Raw genomic sequence first — 24815 nt, forward strand, 5'->3', positions numbered from 1 at the left:
CCTGTATTTTTTGTTTTCCAGTGAGCATGGTGACAAAATGTAACAAGAGATAAAGCTCTACTGCTCCTTGACTAATTACTAATTAAGAAATAGCAGGGACTGGATGCCAGGAGTTCTGACAGCATTCAAATTTGGAACTGATATTTGAACAAAAATATACAACTAATCTCTAAAATTGGTCTCCTTATTGGACAACTGGAAAAATAGATAATGCTATACTCTGCTTTGAAAAGGTACTTGAAAGGAGGAGGGGGAGCCCAAAAATTACACACTCTGGTATTAACCTACATTCCATCCTAGGTAAACTGGAGGAAAACAGTACTGAGGCTAAAATTATTGAAAATACAAAAAAGAATAAGCTTTTGTGGGAACAAACCAGCATGAATTCAAAGGGACATTCTGACACACCAGCCTCTGAGCATTCTTTGTCCATGAGCATGTAAATAGAGGCGATCTGGAAGACTTTGTATCCTTGGTCTTCCTGAAAGCTTTTGATAAAGTCCCTTTGCAATAGCTTCAAATTAAATTTATAGCTCAATAGTGCTTTTTTCATTATCCTGGTACATATAAAGTAGGTTGTTTCTGCTGTGTTCTCAATGTATTTTATTCTGCTATTAAGTGCATTGCATTTTAATGGCGTTCCTTTACGTTTTTGTTGCAAAACTAGCTCTGTGGACATTAATGTGGTGCTTAATAGACATTGTTTGTAATCACTGCAAGACAACCAGAGTCCTATGTGGTGCCATGAATGGCCTGGAAGAAAGAAATGTGAAACGGAAACACAATAGTGACCAACAGTGCCATCCTAAGCCCAGTTGCACTCTTTGAAGTCAGTTGGAATCGAAGGGCAGTTTTGCTTAAAATGCCACTGTAAGGCCACTCAGTGATATTAAATGGGTAGACTTTTAAAAAAGGAACTAAAGTAAAAGAGAAATTCTCAGAGAGACCACAAATGGATACTGGTCAGAAGAAAATGGAGTGCAACGTCTTGCTCCTTAATGCATGTGCAGTCAGGCAAGCTCTGCCCCAGGGAGGAAGATATGAATGCCAGTTTCTTAGCCGCAGTTAAAAACATAGGAATAGCCCCCACAGGATCAGACCAGTGGTCCATCTAATCCAGCATCCCATCGCACACATTGGCCAACCAGTAGCTCTGGAGGTCCAACAAGTCTAGAACTTTCTGAATTGCTTCTATCACAGAGAAGACATTCTTTATGACTCTAGAGCCATTGAACCTTAGGTTGTGATGCTAAGCAAAAACAAGCCCTATTCAATCATTAAAGTCTGAGGGATCCAATCACATGTAAGGTGAGATCCCATGGTACCTGATCCTCTTGATAACGTGTGGCAACCATTTTGTGTGAACAGGGCAATGTGTGTGGGTTTTCCAGCCTCAGCATAACACGATTAGGAAATCAAGTTTCTGATGGCATAGCTGAAAGATACATTTGTGAACCTTTTCACACAAAACAGCAACAGCATGTGTTGGGAGGACTGCAGATAGTGTGCCATTTGAGGTTGCTGAAATGCTGAAGTTGTAATGACTTTGCAAATATTTTTAATCAGACTGCTCCCTGCTAGATGACTGTTGATAGGAGATCTTGGCCAATCACTAGCACCCTTTCCCTTAACCCCTTTCACTTGGGGGGATGGGGAGGGAAGATGCTTACTTGTGTGGTTGGAATCAAATGTAAAACATTCTGAAATAAGTAGATTCCAAGTGTTTGAGGAATGCATAAGGCATTCCTAAGGACACCTGACCAGAAGCAATGCTCAGTTGCCACAGGTGGGTCTCTCAGGTTTGCGAAGTGGTGGGTCTCTCAGGTTTGCGTGGAAATCATGTCTTATGCTAGAAGCCTCTCCCGGCAATCCCGCAGGGTTCCTGGATTAGTTGGGGCTTGTGTTCAAAACCACCTTACTGGACTGATGCTCCAAACTTGCTCCTGGAACCTAGGAGATCAAATGAACCTGTGGGAAGAAGCCAGGGAGGTGGGAAGGAACCTCTATGAAATGGGAGGCAAATCCAGTCATTATTTCTTTGTCTTGGCCCCGCAGCATCACAAATGACCCTGAGGCAGAGCGTGCAGCAAGCGCAAGGTCCTCCCCCCGCCCCCGTCGCACCCCTGGCAGAGCAACAGCCGGCTCGTCGCAGCAGGCAGAAGTCAACAGGTTTGGAGATGGAGTGATGGGGAGGGGGCTGCCCCGCCTGGCTTGCTGGTTGTTAAAGCTCCGGATAGAGGCTGCGTGCGCGGGGAGGGGGCCAGGCGAAGGCGACGGATCCCGCTGCGGGGAGGGTCTCTCTTGGAAGCTCTCTTGGCCCCCCCGCCCCAGCATCGAATCGGACGCCCCCCTCCCTCCCCGTCGTGGCGGGGCGCTAGGACCGCGCTGCTGGCAGAGGTGCTGGGTGCTGAGTGCTGAGTTGCCCACCCACCCATCCACCCAGGCGGAGGCTGCTGCGCGGGGCTGAGCAGACTGCGGCAGCGGGGCTGGGTGCCTGCGAAGGAGGGGGCGGCCGACGAGACCCGCGACAGAAGGAACCGGCTTCTCCAGCGCACAGCCCCGCCGGCAGCCGCTTCCCTCGCCATGGTAAAGTTCTTTCTTTCTTTCTTTCTTTCTTTCTTTCTTTCTTTCTTTCTTTCTTTCTTTCTTTCTTTCTTTCTTTCTTTCTTTCTTTCTTTCTTTCTTTCTTTCTTTCTTTCTTTCTTTCTTTCTTTCTTTCTTTCTTTCTTTCTTTCCTTCCTTCCTTCCTTCCTTCCTTCCTTCCTTCCTTCCTTCCTTCCTTCCTTCCTTCCTTCCTGGGGCCGTCGTCGAAGGAGGGGGCTGGGGAGTTGGCTGCCGGGCTGCGGCTTGTGTGGGTCGTCGGGGGCGGGGGGGGGAGCTTGTTGGGGGGCCGCGGGGCAGCCAAGTGCGCGTCGCTCCGATCTGTGCAGCCAAGCGACGGGCGAGAGATCCAGCGGCGCCTGGGAGCGAGGCGGGCGCGCGTCTTGGGGCGGCGGGAGCTTCGGCGGGGGAGGAGGAAGACACGACAGGCGGCTCCTTGGAGGGAGGCTGGGGGTGGCGAGCAGCAGCACAGCTGGGCGGCCGTCTTGGGGGGCTGCCTGGGAAGGCGCCGGGCGTCGGGAGGTGAACTGGCAGGTGGCTTGACCCGTGGCGGAGGAAGGCAGCCAGAAAGAAGGGTCCGGCGAGAGAGGGCTTCGACCCGACGGGAGAGCGCAGCAGAGATGGTGGGCGAGGGCCGAGAGAGAAGGACCTCATAGGGGAGCGATTGCCCGCCTGGGGCACCGTTCCGCAAGAGGAGCCCGCTTAGCCTGTTGCTGCGAGGCGATGCTGCGGCGCCTTCTAGGAGAGGAGAGGTCCCGGGGCGCAAACGTTCAGGGATGCCCCCGGCCCTTCCTTTTAGCTGCTTTGGGGAAGGGTCATTGTACCTGCTTGGCCTCAGGGGCTTGGCTGTTAGGAAGAGCAAAACGCCCTGCCCTGCGCGGCTCTTCCCGCGGCTGGTTCAGCTTCAGAAGTCACCCTCCTCGCAGACCTGAATCGCCCCAGTGAGCCTAATCTCACCAGATCTGGGGAACCAATCAGGGCGGGCCCTGGCCAGTCTTTGGATGGCGGAGACCTCCAAGGAAAACCAGGGTCCTGATGGCCTAGCACCTCTGAAGGTCTCTTGCCTTGAAAACCCTTCAGGGTTGTCATAAGTCAACTGTGACTTGACAGCAACGAATAATGATTCTCTCAAGCATCCAGAGAGATTCACATATCTCTCAATAACCATCACAACAATCCTGCAAGGTCGAGCAATGTTGTTATTTTCATGCATGTGTTTTTCAGGGGAAGAGAGAGCCTACAGCCATTCATTACGACAGTGATTGGAATGGAAGCCTCCCCCGGCTTTTCAGCACTAGACCACACCGGCTCTGATTCCACCACATCATAACTTTCTGATCCTACGACATACGGTAACTTTCCTCTCTTTGTGGCTCAGGGTACCTGCTGAACATCCTATGGCCTTGGAAGCCCGGCCGACCTCAATCACCCTCTGGTTCAAGAAAGGGGAGCTGGCCATGGAGAACCAGTCTTGGGACTTCTTTGGAACACTGGCGGGCAATGCGAGCACCAACCAGACTTTCCTGGACAACATGCCCCGTTTGCCCCTGGAGATGCAAGTGGTCACCATCTTGCTGGTGCTGCTGATCTGTGGAGTGGGCATTGCAGGCAACGTCATGGTCGTGCTGGTGGTTCTTCGCACCAAGCACATGGTGACGCCCACCAACTGCTACCTGGTCAGCCTGGCCGTGGCCGACCTGATTGTGCTGCTGGCGGCGGGGCTGCCCAACATCTCCGAAGTGGTAGCCTCTTGGGTGTATGGCTATGCAGGGTGCCTGTGCATCACCTACCTGCAGTATCTGGGGATCAACATCTCCGCCTGCTCCATCACCGCCTTCACAGTGGAGCGCTACATTGCTATCTGCCACTCCATCAAAGCGCAGATGCTCTGCACCGTGGCCCGGGCCAAGCGCATCATTGCCTGTGTGTGGTTCTTCACCTCCCTCTACTGTCTCATGTGGTTCTTCCTCGTGGACACCTCACAAGTCATTTTTGCTGATGGAGCACAAGTCAGCTGCGGCTACCGTGTCTCCAGGAACCTCTACATGCCTATCTACTTCTTGGACTTCACCATCTTTTACGTCATCCCCCTGGGCTTGGCCACCGTCCTCTATGGCCTGATTGCCCGCATCCTGTTCATGAATCCACTGCCCTCCACTCCGCAGCACACCAGCAGGCTGAGCAAACATGGCGGCTCCATCAGCACCTCCAGCTCTATGAAGCTCTCATGCCGAGGGAACAAGGGTGCTTTGAGCTCCAGGAAACAGGTTCTCTTTGCTTCTTTTTCCGGGCTAGTTCAAAGGAGAAGCACATGAGGAAATGTGGGGTGGGAGCATGGACTCGCTAGGGGTGCATGGACGGGAACACAGCTTGTATTGTTGGGAGGGATACCTAATAAGAGCCCAAGGTATTTGAGACTGAAATGCCAAATGCACCTTTGCTCTTTATTGGCAATGCCAGCATCCCCCACTTAATCAGAACAAGCCCTACCTCTAGAAAGGTTGAGGCAGCCCACTTCAGGCAGCAAATAGACTGTTAATGGTAACTCAGCTTTCACTGCTTGAACTGAATTGACTCACCTTGCCACATGGTCGGGCTGACCCTAATGGGGGAGAAGAAGGAGACTAACCACTAGGGGGCAGTGGCTTTGCACAGGGGCGTAAGAGGACACTAGTTAAGAAGGTGACAGAGGCAGTGTGCAATATTTGATCATGTTTTATTGATAACCATTTTCTTTGGGGTCTTCACAGCAAAGCACATGCAATCCCCTGATGGTCTGATTCTGAACAAATCTGGAGCACCTAGATGTAGATAAAATAAGGGAACATTATTTAGGACATGAATATAAGTTTGAGGAGGGGAAATACCAGTAAAATCCAAGTATCTGGAAAAACATTTGGTTTGAATAGGAAGGGGCATAGCAATAGTGTTAGAAGCACCATTTGGGTGGTATGGGAAAATGGTGGCAGCTGGAGTCTGCTTTGAATGTCCAGAATCAGTTGTAAAAAGCGAGAGTAGGGATTTTAAAAGTGTGTGTGCTTATGAACATGCACAGAGTGAATTTTCTACAGTGACCACTGCCTCTCCTACACAACTCTGCAGGAGCAGGACCTTCAGGCTGGTGAATGCAACCTTCAGGCAGACTTGAGTCCTTTAGCAATAAAATAATGGGTAAATAATTTCATATCATAGGCTGCACCAACAAGGTAGGAGTATTGAAAATACAATATCATCACAACAGCCTGTAAGGTAGATCATACTGGAGATTGTAGGAGGTCAGGGATGGGGAAGGAGACTGAAGCAGAGAGGTTGTGGCTTGTCTATAGCTGTGTAGTGAGCAGAAGTGAATTTTTAGCTCTGGGCTTCCTTGATTCACAACCTTGCCCTTAGCTGTTACACTAAACCATTGAGGGGGGAAACTCTGAGAAGGAAGAAATAAGGAAAGCAGAAGGCAGCTCCCACATCCAAACCTCTTTAAAATATTTTAAAAGGGTAAAAACTGTAGAGAACTAAAAAGAAAACATTTTTGGGGAAACAACACAGGATTTATTCTAAAGCCCTTGGAAAAGAGAGAAGTTTCATTTTAAAGGAGAACGAGAGGAAACTGACTAGGCCCTTTTAGAGAGAAAGTTGTCCAGAGAAGACATGATGTAGACATGGGTGCCACAGGTTTCTTTCTGGTTTCTGAGGATCATGTTCTGTGGAGTATTATGTATTTGTTTTACAAAATGTATATCCTGACTTTTTGTCCTCACAAAAGCCACCAAGGCAGTTATCAAATTAAAATAAAAATAATAAACCAGCCGCCAAACTGACATCTTTAGAACAATTAAAACTGGAGCTAGCGTACAAAGTCATAAAAAAAACCCTAGGTGGGAAGCGGGGATCTATGAAGGAATGCTAGATGAAATAATGAAGTCTTCACCTATTGGTGGAAAATCACTACAGACAGGACAGATGAGTCTCCCTGGGAGAGTGAGTGCCAGAGTTTTGGTGCCATCACCAAGAAGGCCCTTTCCTGGGTGTGTAGGGGGGTGTACAGTAAGTGCCACTAAGTCACTTCCACCTTATGGCATCTCTATGAATTGATGACCATAACCTCCAAAACATCCAATCTTTAGCATCCTTGCTCAGGTCTTGAAAACAGGTTAACCGTGGCTTCCTTGATTGAGTCCATCCAGGGTTTTTTTTTTTTAGCAGGAATGCACAAGAACACAGTTCCAGCTGGCTTTGCATCGGGGTGTGTGGCCTTATATGTACATGAGTTCCAGCTGGGCTTTTTCTACAGAAAGCCCTGTCTGAAACAATGTTGACATCTGGGGGTATGGCCTAATATGCAAATAAGTTCCTGCTGTGCTTTTTCTGCAAAAAAAGAGCCCTGAGTCCACCCATCTCATGTTGGATCGTCCTCTTTTCCTGCTGCCTTCAACTTTTCCTAACATTATCTTTTGACGTGACTCTTGCCTTCTCAAAATGTGACCAAAGTATGACAGCCTCAGTCTGGGAAGTTCTAAGTATTAGGATATCTTTGGGCAGAGGTAAGTTTAAATTTCCCTGGGATTTCTTCTCCACAGCCTACCCTACATTTTCATTAAGCATAACCAAAACCCTGCAGAAAGATGGAATGCCTCACAAACTTTTTGCTTGACTGAGATGAGACCTGGACTGATTTCTCACTAGGTTTGCTCTGGTCTCAGAGCCCTTTTCCCCCTGGCACTTCTGTCCGATTTCACACAAGCTGCCATGGGGCTGCAACTTGCCTCGCCTCTTTCCTATGGCAAGCAAGATCCTCTGAAAACTGGTTTCTGTTTGCTGCGAGAAAGAGGCGAGACAAGTCGTAGCCCTGTGGCAGCTTGTGCTAAATTGAACAGAAGTGCCGGGAGGAAAAGGGCTCTGAGACCAGAACAAGCCTAGTGTGAAATCAGTCTTGGTTTTTCTGCCACTCACCATCGAAGAGGGAAAGGGCTTCCTCTGAAAGCTGTACAGTGTCCATATGAGCAAAGGCAAATTTTGTTGCTCTCACAATAGTACAATGGCTAAATTAACTTCCTGATTCTGTTGTTGTTGTTCAGTCGCACAGTCGAGTCTGACTCTTTGCGACCTCATGGACAAAGTCACGCCAGGCCCTCCTGTCTTCCACCATCCCCCGAAGTCTGCTCAAATTCATGTTTGTTATATCAGTAACACTATCCAGCCATTTCATCTTTTGCCGTCCCCTTCTTCTTTTGCCTTCTGTCTTTCCTAGCATCAGGATCTTCTCCAGGGAGTGCTCCCTTCTCATTTGGTGGCCAAAGTATTTGAGCTTCAGCTTCAGCATCTGACCTTCCAGTGAACAGTCAGGGTTGATTTCCCTTAGGACTGACTGATTTGATCTTCTTACAGTCCAAGGGACTCTCAAGAGTCTTCTACAGCACCACATCTCAAAAGCATCTATTCTTCTGCGCTCGGCCTTCCTTATGGTCCAGCTCTCACAGTCATACATTACTATTGGGAATACAATCACTTTGACTACACGGACTTTTGTTGGCAGGGTGATGTCTCTATTTATTATACTGCCCAGGTTTGCCATAGCTATCCTCCCAAGGAGCAAACGTCTTTTAATTCCATGGCTACAGTCACCATCTGCAGTAATCTTGGATCCCAGAAATGTGAAGTCTGTCACTACTTCCATGTCTTCCCCTTCTATTTGCCAAGGTGTGATGGGGCCAGATGCCATGATCTTAGTTTTTTTGATGCTGAGTTTCAAGTCTACTTTTGTGCTCTCCTCTTTCAACCTCAACAAGAGGTTCTTTAGGTCCTCCTCACTTTCTGCCATTAGAGTAGTGTCATCTGCATATCTGAGGTTGTTGATGTTTTTCCCGGCAATCTTAATTCTGGCTTGTGCTTCATCCAGGCCAGCATTCCGCATGATGTACTCTGCATATAAATTAAATAAGCAGGGTGACAATATACATCCTTGTCGAGCTCCTTTTCCTATTCTAAACCAATCAGTTGTTCCATATCCCGTTCTGACAGTTGCTTCTTGACCCTTATACAGGTTTCTCAGGAGACATGTGAGGTGGTCTGATACTCCCATCTCTTTAAGGACTTGCCACAGTTTGTTGTGATCCACACAATCAAAGGCTTTAGCATAGTCAATGAAGCAGAAATAGACGTTTTTCTGATACTCCCGTGCTTTCTCCATAATCCATTGAATGTTGGCAATTTGATCTCTAGTTCCTCTATCTCTCCAAAACCCAGCTTGAACTTCTGGTAGTTCCCAATTGACATACTGCTGAAGCTTAGCTTGTAGGATCTTTAACATGACCTTGCTGGCATGTGAAATGAGTGCCATGGTGCGATAGTTTGAACATGCCTTGGCATTACCCTTCTTTGGGATTGGAATATAAACTGATCTTTTCCAATCCTGTGGCCACTGTTGTGTTTTCCAAATTTGTTGACATAATGTGTGCATCATTTTAACAGCATCATCTTTTAGGACTTTGAATAGCTTAACTGGGATACCATTATCTCCGCTCGCTTTGTTGTTAGTAATGCTTTCTAAAGCCCATTTGACTTCATATTCCAGGATGTCTGGCTCAAGGTCATCGATTTCACTGTCATGGTTGTCTGGGACGTTGAGATCCTTCTTGTATAATTCTTCTGTGTATTCTTGCCACCTCTTCCTGATCTCTTCTGCTTCTGTTAGTCCCTACCATTTTTGTCCTTTATCATGGCCATCTTTGCACGAAACGTTCCCTTGATTTCTCCAATTTTCTTGAAGAGATCTCTTGTCCTTCCCCTTCTATTATTTTCCTCTATTGCTTTGAATTGTTCCTTCAGGAAGACCTCCTTATCTCTCTTTGCTGTTCTCTGGAAATCTGCATTCAGTTGGGTGAATCTTTCCTTTTCACCTTTGCCTTTTGCTTCCTTCTTTCCTCAGCTATTTATAAAGCCTCATCAGACAGCCCCTCTGCTTTCTTGCATTTCTTTTTCTTTGGGATGGTGCTGGTTGCTGCCTTCTGTACAGTGTCATGAACCTCCATCCATAGTGAGTCAGGCACTCTGTCTATCAACTCTAGTTCCTTAAACCTATTCTTCACCTCCACTGTATATTCATAAGGAATATGATCAAGGTCAAACCTGAATGGCCTAAACTTTCTGATTAGGAGTGTGTTAAATTGCACAATGACAACCAGAGTGGCTGCCTCTCCAAACTGAGAGCAGGTTTAATTAACTCCTCTAATTTAAGATCATTTACCTTTACTCTTGGGTGTGTGTGTGTGGGAGGAGAAATTAATTGAGCAGCTCCCAGTCACATCTGAAGGTCTTTCTGGCACAACCTGTTTACTTGTTGCTTATTTGTATCCTGTTTTCACACCTTTTCTGTGCTTCTATTTCCACATTCACCACACCAAGGGCATTGCTCTGCCTTTGGGAACATAAGAATATAAGAATTGTCTTACCAAATTAGACTGAGAGTCTGTCCCCCAGCAATGGTTGCTCAGATACATTTTTCAGAACTAGATTGCCTCTAAACATGGAGGTTTCTTTTGGCTACCATGACTAATATATGTCTGACATGCCTAGTCTTTGTTAATCCATCTTTTTTTAAAAAGCCATCTATTCTAGTAGTTCACACACTATCCTGAGGCAATGAGTTCCACAGCCCGGGCACTATTTGAAGGACTTCCTTCTATGTATACTGAAATTTCTGTATATTCCTTTCCCTTGGGTCTTTGATTATGTGACCAAGAAAGGTATATTTCTCTCCATGTGAACTCACTATCCTCTCTAAAGATCTCTCTAAAAAAATCTATTTTCTCTCTCTAAACTCTCTTTTATCCCCAGGCTAAAGAGTCAGAGCCTTTCCTCATTATTCAGGTGCTCTTCGATCATTTTAGATGTCCACTACCTGTAACTTTTGCAGATCTCAGATCTTATTCTAGAGACCAGGCAATGTTGTCTGGCTCCGGAGAATGCATCCACTTGCTTTCCTGCTGTTTGCTGGGTAGAATGTTGTGTGATCTCGGTAACCTATTGGCTAGTTTGTTTGTTTGTTTTGATGATGATATAATCAGTTGGGACCAACATAGTTTCCCCAGATCAACTACATCATTTTGCAAAGACCATCATTAAAAAAAAAATGCTGTCTGCTTCTTGTCTGCACACCTTCATTGTTTCACTGTAATAAAGGTTCCTCTTTTGGGAGAGTTTTCATACAGTGTCATCCGACAGCAAGAGTCCATTCTGCACTGCTGCATCAGCAATTCCCCACTGTTTTGTTGAGTTTTTAACAGAATGGTTTAACTGCACGCTCTCCTCCCCTGTGTTGCAAGCATCTATTGAAATTCTGGGGGAAAATGAGGGAGAGAGCAGCAGCGAGGCCTCTCCCTGCCAGCACAAACATCTCTTTTTGCATCTGTTGTGCATGGATGGAATATAGTGGGGTTTTAATTTAAAAGAGGCTCGCGGCAATATCATTAATTTTTCATTCAGTGGAATGAATCCATCCTTGCCCCTAAGGAATGGCAGTAATTCCCACTCTTATCCAGTAGGGGGAGGTCTTTTCCTGTCTCTTGGCATCTTGGTCCTTTGATGTCAGACTAGGTGAGCTGAGCAAATACCAAGCATCTTCTTTGGGAAAGAAGCAAAGGAACTTAGTGAAAAGAACAAGCAGAACTCACAAGGATCTGTGGGGAGCATCTCATTTCTCTCTTCCTCAGTGATTTACTCTTTCCCTTTCCTGGTGGTCCTCCTAGCCACTCCCCCTTTCATGATTCCTTTTCTCCTTCCCACCTGCCAGCCAACCAACCATTATCAGCTTTCCCTCCTTTCCTCCTGCTGGTGGCCTCCGCCTGGGAAACCTCTGACCAAGTTGTGTGGTGCTGGCTGAGCCAGGCCCAGTTGCTCAATGGTGAACCTAGAAGGACTTATAAGAGGTTCCTCGTTTTCCCATGTATCCCCTTCCCCATACAATTTTCTCTTCCTTCCTTCCTGGTAGCCTCCATACCCTCGCCTTTCTCTGCTTCCTCCTCTTCTTCCTACTCACCAAGCAACCTATCTGCTATTGATATTTATTATCCATTTACTTTATTTATTTATTTATTTCATTTTTATCCCACCCAAAGCAGCTTATATCATTTTCCTGACATCAGCTCCATGAGCTAATAGGCCAGACGGACTGAGTAGAGATTCCAGCCTGGGAGGGTCTCCCAGGTCCCAGTCTGAAACTCTAAACACTACACTACACTGGCTTTCATGGCATGGCTGCTGTTAAAGAGTAGCAAGCAGCAGGCCTGGGGGAGTTATGCAAGTTGCACGGTAGCCAGTTGCCTAGTGGATGGTGCTGAACCTGGCCCAATGAGTACTCCCTCAAAAGCCAACCTCCTTGGTACTTGTCCCCTTCCCTGCCTGTTACTGATGGAAACCTAAGCCCAAAAGACTGGCAACATTGTTATGGTTGCCTAGCAATGGCCACCGAAGGCATCTGTTTCTTAAAGCTACAGGTGCTCTTTTTATCATTTCAGAGCAACCTTCAATCTCCTTTACTTTCCTCCCCCACAACAGACACCCTGTGAGGTGGGTGGGGCTGAGAGAGCTCTCATAGAAGCTGCCCTTTCAAGATAGCTCTATGAGAGCTATGGCTGACCCAAGGCCATTCCAGCAGCTGCAAGTGGAGGAGTGGGGAATCAAACCCAGTTCTCCCAGATAAGAGCCTGCACACTTAACCACTACACCACATTTGGATTTAAGTATTCACAGATGGGGTAATATTGAGAATTAGCTTAACTGTTGGTTTAAGATGATATATATCTAAAACTATGGCAGAAAATGGAAATCTGAATTAAGCAATATTCTATTTTTTACTGGTTTAGATTCATTTAAGAGGGAGTTGAACAACTTTATGGGGAATGGGTCTGTTGCTGCTATGAGCCCATGATCACCAAATGGGACTTGAAAGTTCAGACACAGAATGTCTCTGACAGATGCTGGGGAGCAGCCAGCAGACAAAGCTGTTTTATGGGCTTCCCTGTGAAATCTGGCCAGTTTTGGAAACAAGACCAGATGGATCATTGATCTGATCCACACGCTTATGTACTAAAATAAAGAAGGTAAGAACAAATTCAGTTTAACAAAAAAAAAAGTTCATAATTTGGAGGGAGATGTCAGACAGGGCTTTTTCTGTGGTGACACCTTCAGCTTCCCCTTGAGGCTCCCTGGTGCCATTTTTAATTTCATTAGGCTCCTCCAAGCCAAAACATTTCATTTTACCTAGTCTTTTTAATAAAGAGATTCCCATTGATATTTTTTAGTTTTATGGTCTGATTCTGGCCTGCTGAGTGTTTTATTAATATTGTTTTAGGCTACACAATGTTTGTTTCATGCTGTTTTTATGCGCTTGGCTTGTTTTTTAATGCCTGTTTTTAATGGTTTATTGGTTTTGTTTTATTGTGTTAATCATGAGCTACCTCAAGCAAGTCTCTGAAGAGAACACATATACAATTTTCTAAATTTCCCCTGCCCCATATAATTTTCTTTGAAAAAAATGGATAGATGGTCACAAATGCAAACACATTTATCTCCTTTTTCCTGAGATCAATTTTATTAATTCATTAGATTTCTATTCCACCCTTTCCCAAAGGCTCAGCATGGATTACAACAGTAAAATAAGTGGATATAAAAATACATAATATATAAGATAATAAAATCAAGATGCTGGTCATTCATAAACAATCAGTAAAATATAAAGTGGATAGGTTCCTGGAGGGCCAACAAAACAAGATCAGGAGAAGGTCACCCTGTACATGACTTTTGAGGCCTGTGGGAACTTGGAAGGTCTCACAGGGCTTGAACCTCATCCAGCAAGGCGGAAATGGCTTTTGTCCTGGAGGTAGCCAAGCGGACCTCTTGGAGGCTCAGCACCACCGACAGATTGTGCGATGATGAACACAGCATATTTAAGGGATTATAGTGAGAGAGCCAGACCCTCAGATATGACTATCCCAGACTGCTCAGGGCTTTAAAGTTGAGACACTTCGGTGTGAAGGGCGGGGTATAAATTCCAATATAAATAAATATAAATAAATAAATAAGTACCAGCACCATGAACTTGATCTGGAAACAGGTAGAAAATGTAGCTGCCGTAGCACAGGATGGATATGTGCATCCCAGGTTACACCAGCAAACAATCTGGCAGCTGCATTCTGAACCTGAACTAACTGAAGCTTCTGGAGCAGCCTCAAGGACAGCCTTGCATAAATGAATTGCAATGAGTTCTTTATAGAAATTTATCTTTGGCCAGAAAATTAGCATAACTACTACCAATATGAGTCTGTATCTGCCCTAGACTACTGGATATTCATTACCCCCGCCTGGTAGCAGTCTCTTACACATACAATAGGACTGAGCTATGAGCTGCATGAGGGTCACCCCTTATTCTTTCAGTCTTCGGGGCAACAACCTATAAGAACTTTAAGCCAATATTAAATAACTTCAAATTTGATTGATTTCAGCAGGCACTATTTTTGGCTTACGTTAAGAGATCTGCAAACAGGGATGCCAGATCCCCTTGCTGTCATGGTAGGGGGATGTTTTGGGGGTGGGCAGGATGTCTTGCACAATGTCCCCAACACAATGTTGTCACCTGGATATTTTTTTTGCTTCAAAACCATAAAGTTTCCCAAAAACCAGAGCATTACCACATGATGTCCCTGTTTGGGGGTGGGGTTTTCCCCACTAGTCATTTGGTTGGTGGTGGATCAAAGTCCCCAAAAGCAGGGAAACTCCTGCTGGGACCTGGGGGCTGGCAACCCTATCTGCCGAGTACCTTTTTTAAACTAGAATATTTGTTGCAGATTTAAGACTCCAGATTTTTAGCCAGATTCTAGTGGCATCCCTGCTGAGCAGAATGCGTTAATTTCTGGCTACACTTTTGTAAGTCTGCTGCTGTATAGTCTGTTGAGGCATGTGATAAAATTTCTTGGTCCAGCAGTTTATAGATGGTGTAAGAAAGCTCAAAGCACACTCAGATCTCCACCCCTGCAAGGGCTTCCATATTCATTCCTATGAAGAGGAACAGTTCTATATGCTCAAACAGAGATTTCTGTGAAACTGCCTTTTAGAGTTCCCCAAACATTATGTGCGATCTAAAGTACCCTAACCCAAATTGTGGTATTTGTAGCATTGGGAAACTCTTGTGAGCTTGGGAGCACTGCAGAGAGAAAGGAGAGGCTTCACTGTTTTCTTGAGCCAAACCAGCCCCCTCCAGCTGTTTTAGCTTGAGAAAAGAGTGGAAGTCTGAAGACTTCCTCCTCTGTGCCAGCACTTGCAAACAGAAACCAGCCCTGCAGCATTTGGGAACACGCAGGGCTTTTCTGTAGCAGCAACTCCTTTGCACATTAGGCTGCGCTCCCCTGATGTAGCTTATCCTCCAACAGCTTACCTGTAAGAAGAGTGCTGCATGCTCTTGGAGGATCGGCTAACTCAGGGGGTTGTAGCCTAATATGCAAAGAAGTTCCTACTACAAAAAAGCCCAGAGAACAAGAATTGTACATGTTCTGTGACCCCTGACCCAGTTTGGGTCACACATTTAATTGAACCTTCATGTAACAGCTCCACATATTAGCCAGAGAAGATGTAGGAGCACCATATATTAGGCTTGCCAATCCGCAGGTCCCAGTGGGGGTTCTCCTGCTTTCCCAGGCTCTTTCCTGCTCCCAGTCAGCTGGCCAGCAGGGGAAACCCCGCCCCACAGCCACCATGTGCTTTTCCACCTCCAGAGGCTTCAGATACCACTCGGAAAGGTTTCCTCTTGGGATGGTGCATCTGTGTCTTTAAGTCTGAATGGGGGTGGGGGCAGAACAACATGGCTGCTCCCAGTGACTGTGAAAGCAGCCCAGACCCTCTGTTGGTTGCACAATCTTTTCAGAGATCATTTGCATAGGAAAGGTAAACTTGAACCTTTGGTTGCTCTGTGTTACTTTGAAAAAGTTGGAAGTTCAGCAACTTGTGAGTAGAGATGCCAATCCCCAGGTGGGAGCAGGCCCTCCCCCACTTCAGAGTCATCAGAAATGGGGGGGGGGGGAGAAAAATGTCTGGTGGGCACATTATTCCCTATGGAGATCGATTCTCATAGGGTATAATGGAGAATTGATCTGGAGGTATCTGGGGCTCTGGGGGGACTGTTTTTGAGGTAGAGGCACCAAATTTTCAGCATAGCATTTGATGACTCTCCTCAAAATGCTCTCCAAGTTTCAAAAAGATTGGACTAGGGGGGTCCAATTCTATGAGCCCCAAAAGAAGGTGCCCCTACCCTTCATTATTTCTAACGTAGGGAAGGCATTTAAAAGGTGTGCAGTTCCTTTAAATGTGATGGCCAGAGCTCCCTTTGGAGTTCATTTGTGCTTGTCACAACTTTGCTTATGGCTCCATCCCCAATGTATCCTGGCTCTGCCCCCAAAGTCTCCTGGCTCCACCCCCAAAGTCCCCAGATATTTCTTGGATTGGACTTGGCAACGCTACCATATATGGATATAGATACTGCTACAAACCTTTAGACCATCACACATTTCCTGAATAATCTACCTCCCATTGCTGTGGTGTGGATAAAATAAGGACCAGAGTACGGTTTAAGCTGCTCTGAGCTCTTTGGAGGAAGAATAAAATAAAAATGTACTAGGGAGATAAACAGATAGACATCAAAGCTGGGACTCCATTTGAGTATATTTTCCAAATAATACATTATTTGTCTATGTGAATGAGCTTTTAAAAAATATTTTGCAAATATCCTCAAACAATAATCTACACTGACATTTTAAGAACCAAATAATTAATTGTTCAAAAGACAGCCAATTAGTTTCAAAGATTTAGCCAACTGACAGCTTTGTTATTTTAGGTATTTTGTTATCCCATGAGCAAGATTTGCTTGAATCTCTATAGTCCTGATGACATTTCTACACTGCAAACATAAGCCAGTGTTAAGCCTGATTAATTATCATGGTTCCCTTGAGGGGGTGGGTCAGGAAACAGTAGTTTTCTGTTCAATGGCTAGAACTTCTGCGTGTTACATGATTTCTCTTCTCTCCTTGTATACTCTTATTCCTCTGCTGTGATCTACACCACTTCTCCTTTTGATGTGCATGGATAGAAAATGTAGAAACATTTTATCAAAACATTTTTTTTAATTTGGCAAAAAATACCTACATGGAAAGTCTAATGGGGTGGGAGAGAAGGCTGAAAATATAAGCTAAACACACCAACACAGCTGCTTTAATTTTTAATGCACAATTTGAACTTTTGCACTTAAGCAGAATTTCAAATTTGTTTTAAAATGATGAACAGCTGGCCCTTTCATATAATACTAAAACTCAAGGGCACCCAGTAAAGGTGATGGGCAATAGAATTAAGGTGAATAAAAGGAAGTATTTTTATAATCATTAGTGATTAAATTATGGAATTCGCTGCCAGTGCTCATAGTGATGGCCACATGTGCAGGTGGCTTAAAGTGGGTATTAGATAGATCCATGGAGGACAGATCCATCAATGACTAATAGCAATGACATAGCAATAGTTATAGCAGATATACCAGTATTAGGAGGCAACATCAGGGAAAGGCCCTGACCTCTGTGGCTTGTTGACTGCTGTGTGAAACAGAATGCTTGACTAGATGGACCACTGGCCTGAACAAGCAAGGCTTTTCTGAGGAAGCTGAAAGAATAATAATTTGGCTGGTGACCTACAACTTACTTTAGCTTAAATCAGGGATGGGATTTTAGCAGGAGCTCCTTTGCATATTAGGCCACACCCCCTTGATGTAGCCAATCTTGCATTGGGACTCTAGTATACAAGGCTCTTTTTTGTAAGCTCCAGGAGGATTGGCTACATTGGGGTGTGTGGCCTAATATGCAAAGAAACTCCTGCTAGAATTCCACCCCTGGCTCAAATATTTATGCAAGAATCTTGGATCTGCTTTAAGGGTTACTGAGCTCAATGGCAGTTGTCTCTACTACAGGTCCACCAGCTCACTATGTTTGTGGTCACTGCCTGAGCTTTCTTACACAGATTGCCAGATATAAGACCACAAAACATTTTAAAAAGTTACATAAGATTACAGAGGTAGGAAAACTGATGCCCAGACCTGACAATTGACTCAAACCAGTGAACCAAGAGCAGCACCTTGGACAGCGTTCATCCACCCCACCCCTCACCCTGTAGTCATAGAATTAGAACTGAGGGGTTGAGAAGCAGGTGGATTAGGTTGCCAGAACGGAGGAGAAACACAATTTATACAAGAAACATAAACTCGGAGGCAAAATCAATCTCTCTTTGTTGCAAGAACAAGGGGAACGTTCACGCTGGAGGAATGAGCAAGAGGAGACCTTTTATATACAGGCCAGATTTCAGTGCCCTGGAGCTGACAGCCAGAGCTTCCTAGTCAAGAAGATTTCACAGAACAAAGGCCACTAGAAATAAGCCATCCTTCATTGTTCCCTTCCCAGAGAGAGACCAAGCCCCAGCACAACCTGCTGAACGCTCTGGACTGAGCTTAGCAGGAAGAAACATAGCCCAGCTGGTATAAGAGTTGTTCAGCTTATGAAAAGAGTTGGGGGGGGGGGAAGGTTTGCTTCTTTGTTTAATTTTTAGTGAAGAAATTTTTCATGATAACCTTTTTTTCAAGCTGCAAAGTCAACCAAATGATGCAATGAGCACTCAACAGGCTGAATGAGTAAAATGCAAGGATGGAGCTGCAGTTTCTGAGGAACAGAGAAAAAAACCTACAAATGCAGGTTGTCCCATTGTCGTATTGGTTATGACTAGCGGAGGGTGGGGTGGGGGGAAGTGTTGCAGCAGACAAATATTACCCAGCTGTAGAATTCTAGAAGGATAGGAGTCCTACCCATTTTGCAAGATGGTCGTCCCACACCTAAAATATATAGATAATTCTAGTTAAAAGGGAGGTGTTTCCATGGAGCTATGTAAATATGCAGCTAGCTGGGAAACAGGGGATGCAATAGATATTCATAGGATGGATAGACATATAATGTTCCTAAAAACACATATTTTATTATTTAAAGGAAGATATGATTCTTCTTTCAGATTGCTATAGAATTTGAATTTCTACTGACATATATGGAATTTCCCTTTTAGTTTCCACTTCCCACCCCCCCCTAAGAGTGGGGTATTTTTTTTATCTCTCCTGAGACTTATTTTTATTGCAGTATATTATATTGTGCATGCACCTTGGTTGCTCCTTGCATTTTATTATATTGCTTTCTGTTCCCTTCTTCCTTGAGGGTAGGAAGTCTTGGATTTACAGGGTGGGTATTTGAGTAAAGAAAGAAGCACTGGGGACGTGTGGTGCTGTTGTAATATTCATTGGTTTACTGATATACATGTTGAGCAAAGGAAGCAGGCAGGCTGGCAGATAGCAAGGCAATGTTAATCTTAATACAACACTGGATTCCACCCCACCACCAAACACAAACAAGCAAGCAGCAGGATGTCCACAGTTTCCCAAGCCTTCTTCTTGGCAGCCAGAAGCCTTGGCCATCTGCATGTTACAGCCAGGTAACATGGTGGTAACAAAGGATGCTTTCTGAAGTGCTGCTCTTTGCAAGTGTGCCTGGGCCTGACTTGCATTGGGACTCTAGTATACAGGACAAAGGGAGCTTTCCCCAGCTTTTTTCCTATCCTTTTTTTCTCAACCTGAAATGTCTCTGGGGAGCTGCTACTTGCCCCACTGGGGAAGCATAATGTATGCAAAATTAGTACATCTGGAACCTCCCAAGAGGACGAAGAGCAGCCCCCCAGGAATTATTAAAAGCACCCTCAGCTGGTGCAGAGGGAGTGCATGCCAATGCAACATAGCACACCTGCCATTGAAGACGAATCACATAAGAGCTGCATGTTCACATATACCTAAGACAGAATTTGAAACTGGACTTCAGAGGCCAGGTGTTATAGAAAATAATGGCCCTTTAAAATTTAAACAATGCATACACTGCTAAACAGGTTTTACTGGGGTTTGCTTCCTCTTTTGCCATCTCTTCCTGTTCCTGCTGTCTTGGGGGGAGGGGATGACCAAAACCAATGGTCCAATTCCAAAATCTGAGAAAAATGTACCTGAAATGGAATCCCAAACCAGTAATTACACTCCTGATAAATCTGGAATAATGAAAAGCATGCCCTTCCTGAAATCTTGAAAATAAATTAATATGAATAATTTTGAAGTATGTACGTATCCCCAAATTATACCCAGGTGTTTAGGGTTAGGGTGTCACTGCCCATTCATAGGTAAAAAGAAATTGCACACTCTTTCTACCCCTCTGCTTTCATCCCCACATAGTCTTGTTAATCTTAAATAGATTAAAATTCAGAGGAAACACCCCATCGAACTCATGGTAGACTGCATTGTTTTACAAAGAACAAAATCAATTTAAACAGCAGTTAAGGAGTGACTAAACCAGATGAAACAACTTTGGGAACAAGTTATTTTCCCCAAATGATCAGACTTCCTTGAATCCAGTGGGAGGCACACATTATTATTGCATCCATTAAAAATGCTCATTTTAAAAAAAAGATTCAAAAGTACAAACATTTCTTCATGAGTCACTGATCTGGGATTTCTGCCTCAGAGGGCAGATGATTGTGCCACATGTCTGTATATCTGTATCGGAATGGATTGAATGATCTGACAGTGCAGCAGAATCACCCACTTCAAACAGAAGATTATTAGAAGGATGCCAGAGAATTGATTCATACAGAGATGTACTGGGCAGCCTCCCTATGACTGTGTATTTCAGACTCATAGGAGCCATTAATTCTTTAGTGCCTCACATCCTAGAATCATAGAACCATAGAATCATACAGCTGGAAGGGACCTCCAGGGTCATCTAGTCTAACCCCTTGCACAATGCAGGAAACTCACAAATACCTCCCCCTCAATTCACAGGATCTTCATTGCTGTCAGATGGCCATCTAGCCTCTGTTTAAAAACCTCCAAGGAAGGAGAGCCCACCACCTACCAAGGAAGCCTATTCCAGTGAGGAACTGCTCTAACAGTCAGGAAGTTCTACCTAATGTTGAGCCAGAAATTCTTTTGATTCAATTTCAACCCACTGGTTCTGGTCCTACCTTCTGGGGCCACAGAAAACAATTCTACACCATCCTCTATATGACAGCCCTTCAAGTACTTGAAGATGGTGATCATATCACCTTTCAGCTGCCTCCTCTCCAGGGTAGACATGCCCAGTTCCTTCAACTTTTCTTCATAGGACTTGGTCTCCAGACCCCTTACCTTCTTCGTTGCCCTCTTCTGGACCTGTTCCAGCTTGTCTATATCCTTCTTAAAATGTGGTGCCTAAAACTGAACACAATACTCCAAGTGAGTCTTACCAGAGCAAAGTAATACCATCACTTCACGTGATCTGGACACTATACTTCTATTGATACAGCCCAAAATTGTATTTGCCTTTTAGCCACCACATCACACTGTTGACTCATGTTCAGTGTCTAAGACCCCTAGATCCTTTTCGCACATACTATTGCTAAGACAAGTCACCCCTATCCTATAACCTTGCATTGGATTTTCCTTACCAAAATGAAGAACTTTAAATTTATCCCTGTTAAAATTCATTTTATTAGATTTAGCTCATTTTTTCAGCCTGTCAAGATCATCCTGTATCCTGTTTCTGTCTTCTACTGTATTTGCAACCCCTCCCAATTTAGTATCATTGGCTAATTTAATGAGCATTCCCTCTATTCCTTCATCCAAATCATTTATAAAGATGTTGAACAAAACAGGTCCCAGGACAGATCCTTGAGGCACTCCACTTGTCACTCCTCTCCAAGAGGATGAGGAACCATTCACAAGCACTCTTTGGGTGCAATCTGTCAACCAGTTACAGATCCACCTAATGGTAACAGGATCCAAAGCACATTTTACCAACTCATCAACAAGGATAGTGTGTAGAACCTTATCAAAAGCCTTACTGAAATCAAGATAAACAATGTCTACAGCATTCCCCTGATCCAGCAAGGTAGTCACTTTCTCAAAAACAGATCAGGTTAGTCTGACATGACTTGTTCTTGAGAAACCCATTCTAGCTCTTAGTAATCACAGCCATTTGTTCTAAATGTTCCAGGACTGACTGTTTGATGATTTGTTCTAAAACTTTTCCAGATATAGATGTCAAGCTGATGGATCGGTAGTTACCCGGATCCTCCTTCTTCCCCTTCTTGAAGATGGGGATAACATTTGCCTGCCTCCAATCTTCTGGCACCTCTTCCTGTTCTCCAAGAATTCTCAAAAATAATAGCCAGAGGCTCAAAAATTACATCTGCAAACTCTTTTAAAACCCTTGGATGCAGTTCATCTGGTCCTGGGGGTTTTATTGTAGTCAGCGAGGATTTTGGAATAGTTCTGTTCTCTCTCACTATGTACTTGGTGCAAATCAGCAGCCATATTGAAAATAAGTGATTGAGAAGAGTGTGAGGCACACAATGTGGCTTAGTCCATCCTGCTTGTGAAGGTAGCCAAACTGTTAGGCATGTGTGTTCTTCCCTTGCTTGCCTGTGTGGGTACCTTGTGCTTACATCCCCAGCCGGAGGAGTAGAAAAGAGATTCTAGTTGGGTGTTTGTGTCTGATATCCTCATGCAGGGCATCTGCAAGGGTTCTGAGAAGACACAGGATGGCCATACGCACTGTCAAACAAGGTAGGCTGTTGTTGGTGTAAAGTCCCACATGTGATCTAAGTTTGCAAGATATGCAGCCAGAGAGACTGAACCCTATGCCAATTACCTGATCACAGGCAGACTGCCAAGGGCTACTAGAATGGATTAGGTCCTGTGGATTCATTCTGCCAGCTTTCAACTGGTACAAGGAGACATTCCCTGAAGCAAGAGGCTGGACTGGAAAAGAACACAGCTGCTAAAGGAAGGGATGGTTTGCAGAGTTTGTTGGCATCCTGTGTAAACATGAAGCTGCCTTATCTTGAGTCAGATTCTTGTTCTATCAAGGTCAGGATTGTCTGCTCAGGCTGGCAGCAGCTCTCCAGGGTCTCAGGTAAAGGCCTTCCACATCATGTACAGGCTGATCCTTTTAGCTGGACATTGCTGGGGATTGAACCTGGAGCCTGCTGCATACAAACCAGATGCTCTACCACTGAGCCATGACCCTGCCCATGGGAATGATGTCTTATTGTAGCTGCACAGATGGGCAAGACATGGTGATGGGCAGTTCTCATTGTCTCCCATTGGTGTCAAAGAGTGTATCTTTACCTAAGACAACTTTTTTCTGCCCTAATTTTATGCTGCTGGTGGAGGTGGGATTTCATCCTTAGAGAGTTTAGGATGATGGAACTAACCACTTCTCTGCTCTGCCCCCGATAGGTGCCAGTGCTTCCCTCTCCCCTTCCTGTACTGAATGGAGGAGGAAGGGAGTTTTCTGCCTGCTGTTCTCTCACTCCTTTTTTGGACAGCATGGAGGAAAGAATCCTCCATCACTGCCCTCCTGCCCTGCCACCACCATTGCCTCTGTCAATCCCCAAACTCTGCCACAGGTCCCCAACCCCAGATGGAAGGAGGCAGTAGAGGACCAGGTTCCCTACAAGCTGGCAGCTGGGGCAAGAAGCATCTCATGGGGCTACTACTTGCTGCTGCACAACCTCAATGCTGTGGGTGGACTGGTAGTGCCCCCCCACCCCCGCTAGTGCCCTAGGCAATCACCTGAGCAGACCTACTGGATCCCCCTCTTCCAAATCTGACTTGGATCCAGACTTGGAATATGAAATCACTCAAATCCATTGGTGTATCAATGTAGGGTGATGTTAAAAAAAGAGATCAAAATTAACGCTAGAGGCATGGGGTTATGACACTATAAATCAGGAAATTCTAGAATAATATATGGTTTATGTTAAACTCATAATGCTTTTTGTTTCTGTAATTAAAAGACTGTGTTCTTCTGTGCATTACGCCTAGTTTCTCTGTGACAGCCTAAATAGATGGATAGGATGAGATGATGATAGATTGGGCAAGGGAAGACAGTGAAGAAAGGAAATTGGATTTATGGAGGAATGGGAGGATAATACAGCCAGTTATGACACATTAGGAGATATGCTCCTAGACCTGCAAAGAGAAGCACAGAATCTACCTAGTACATTTTTATCTTGAGGATCTCTGGTTGGTGTGTCTGGGTCCCCCTTTTCTGTTCTGGCTTCCCAACAACCCTGTAAATTGGGACAGTTGGATAGAAGGACTAACCCTAGATAAGGAGGCTCGTTGGCAGAGCAGGGATTTGAACCCAGGCCTTCCAAATACTAGTTTGAAAATCTAAGCATACTATCCTATGTTGGATCTATAACATTCCATGGACATGTGTATGGAACAGTGTGCACTGATGGAACAATATTGGGCTATATGGACAGGCAGTGTGGCAAATCTGTGACTGCTTGTAGCTTTAGAGTTTTTTTCCCCTGCCCAGAGTCCACAGAGTTAAAAAGAAGGCCATTTCCCTCTATTTAAAAAAGAGGACAGATTGTCATTCTGGATGGCCACAAACCAGCCATTCTGCTACAGGTTACAGCTCTCCACAGACCTCTGCTTATCATGCTGGAGAAATGACTGGTATTCTTGCACAAATGAGATGTCATGAGATTAAAGGGGGCAATTGAAACCACCATTAAAATGCTCAGCCTTTTTCAGTGTTGTCAGGAACGCCCCCAAAGTCCTATATTCTTCCAACCCTTTGTAACTGTAATGGACTAATTTGCATTTGACTCTGAAAATGAGAAGTTCTACAAAATCATGAAACTGGGATCAATAACCCATCCAGAAATTCTGGCAAGGAGCATTACAGCTGTTTTAACAGTGCACTGTGAAGCTTTTCAAGTGTACATGGAGGAGGATTAAAAAGAAAAGAAACGTTTATGTCCACCCAACAATGCATTGGTATCCAAATCTAATTATCTAAGGAAAAAAATGCTGCTCGGGTCACGAGGTTATCTGCTCTAATGAAAGAGGGTCATCAAAAACCACAGTGCTTCGAGTTCTGTCTCTCCGTCTCTCATGCTAAAGCAGGAGGCTGCAAATGATTTTCATAACAGCCATTAACGACAATGTTAGAAGTCCTGATGTCAAGGCTTCTGAGATAGTTTAAGTGATCAAAGCTTAATTATATATCATTTTTTTCTTAACCAGACACTTTTGAAAAGCCGCAGCTGTCTGGAATCAACAA

General features: G+C 44.8%; 1 protein-coding gene across 1 annotated transcript in view; it reads left to right on the plus strand.

Annotated features, from left to right (window-relative positions):
- The first annotated feature begins 3984 nt into the window (after positions 1-3984).
- The window catches only part of LOC132567559 (thyrotropin-releasing hormone receptor-like), a 39546-nt gene continuing 18715 nt past the window's right edge, over positions 3985-24815 (plus strand). Inside the window, exon 1 of the mRNA XM_060233239.1 lies at positions 3985-4868. Within this exon, the coding sequence (XP_060089222.1) occupies positions 3999-4868 (870 nt within the window). The 5' untranslated portion in view covers positions 3985-3998. The remainder of the gene's footprint in view (positions 4869-24815) is intronic.

Source organism: Heteronotia binoei, chromosome 2 (genome assembly GCF_032191835.1).
Source record: "Heteronotia binoei isolate CCM8104 ecotype False Entrance Well chromosome 2, APGP_CSIRO_Hbin_v1, whole genome shotgun sequence".
In the NCBI taxonomy this organism is placed as follows: Eukaryota; Metazoa; Chordata; class Lepidosauria; order Squamata; family Gekkonidae; genus Heteronotia; species Heteronotia binoei.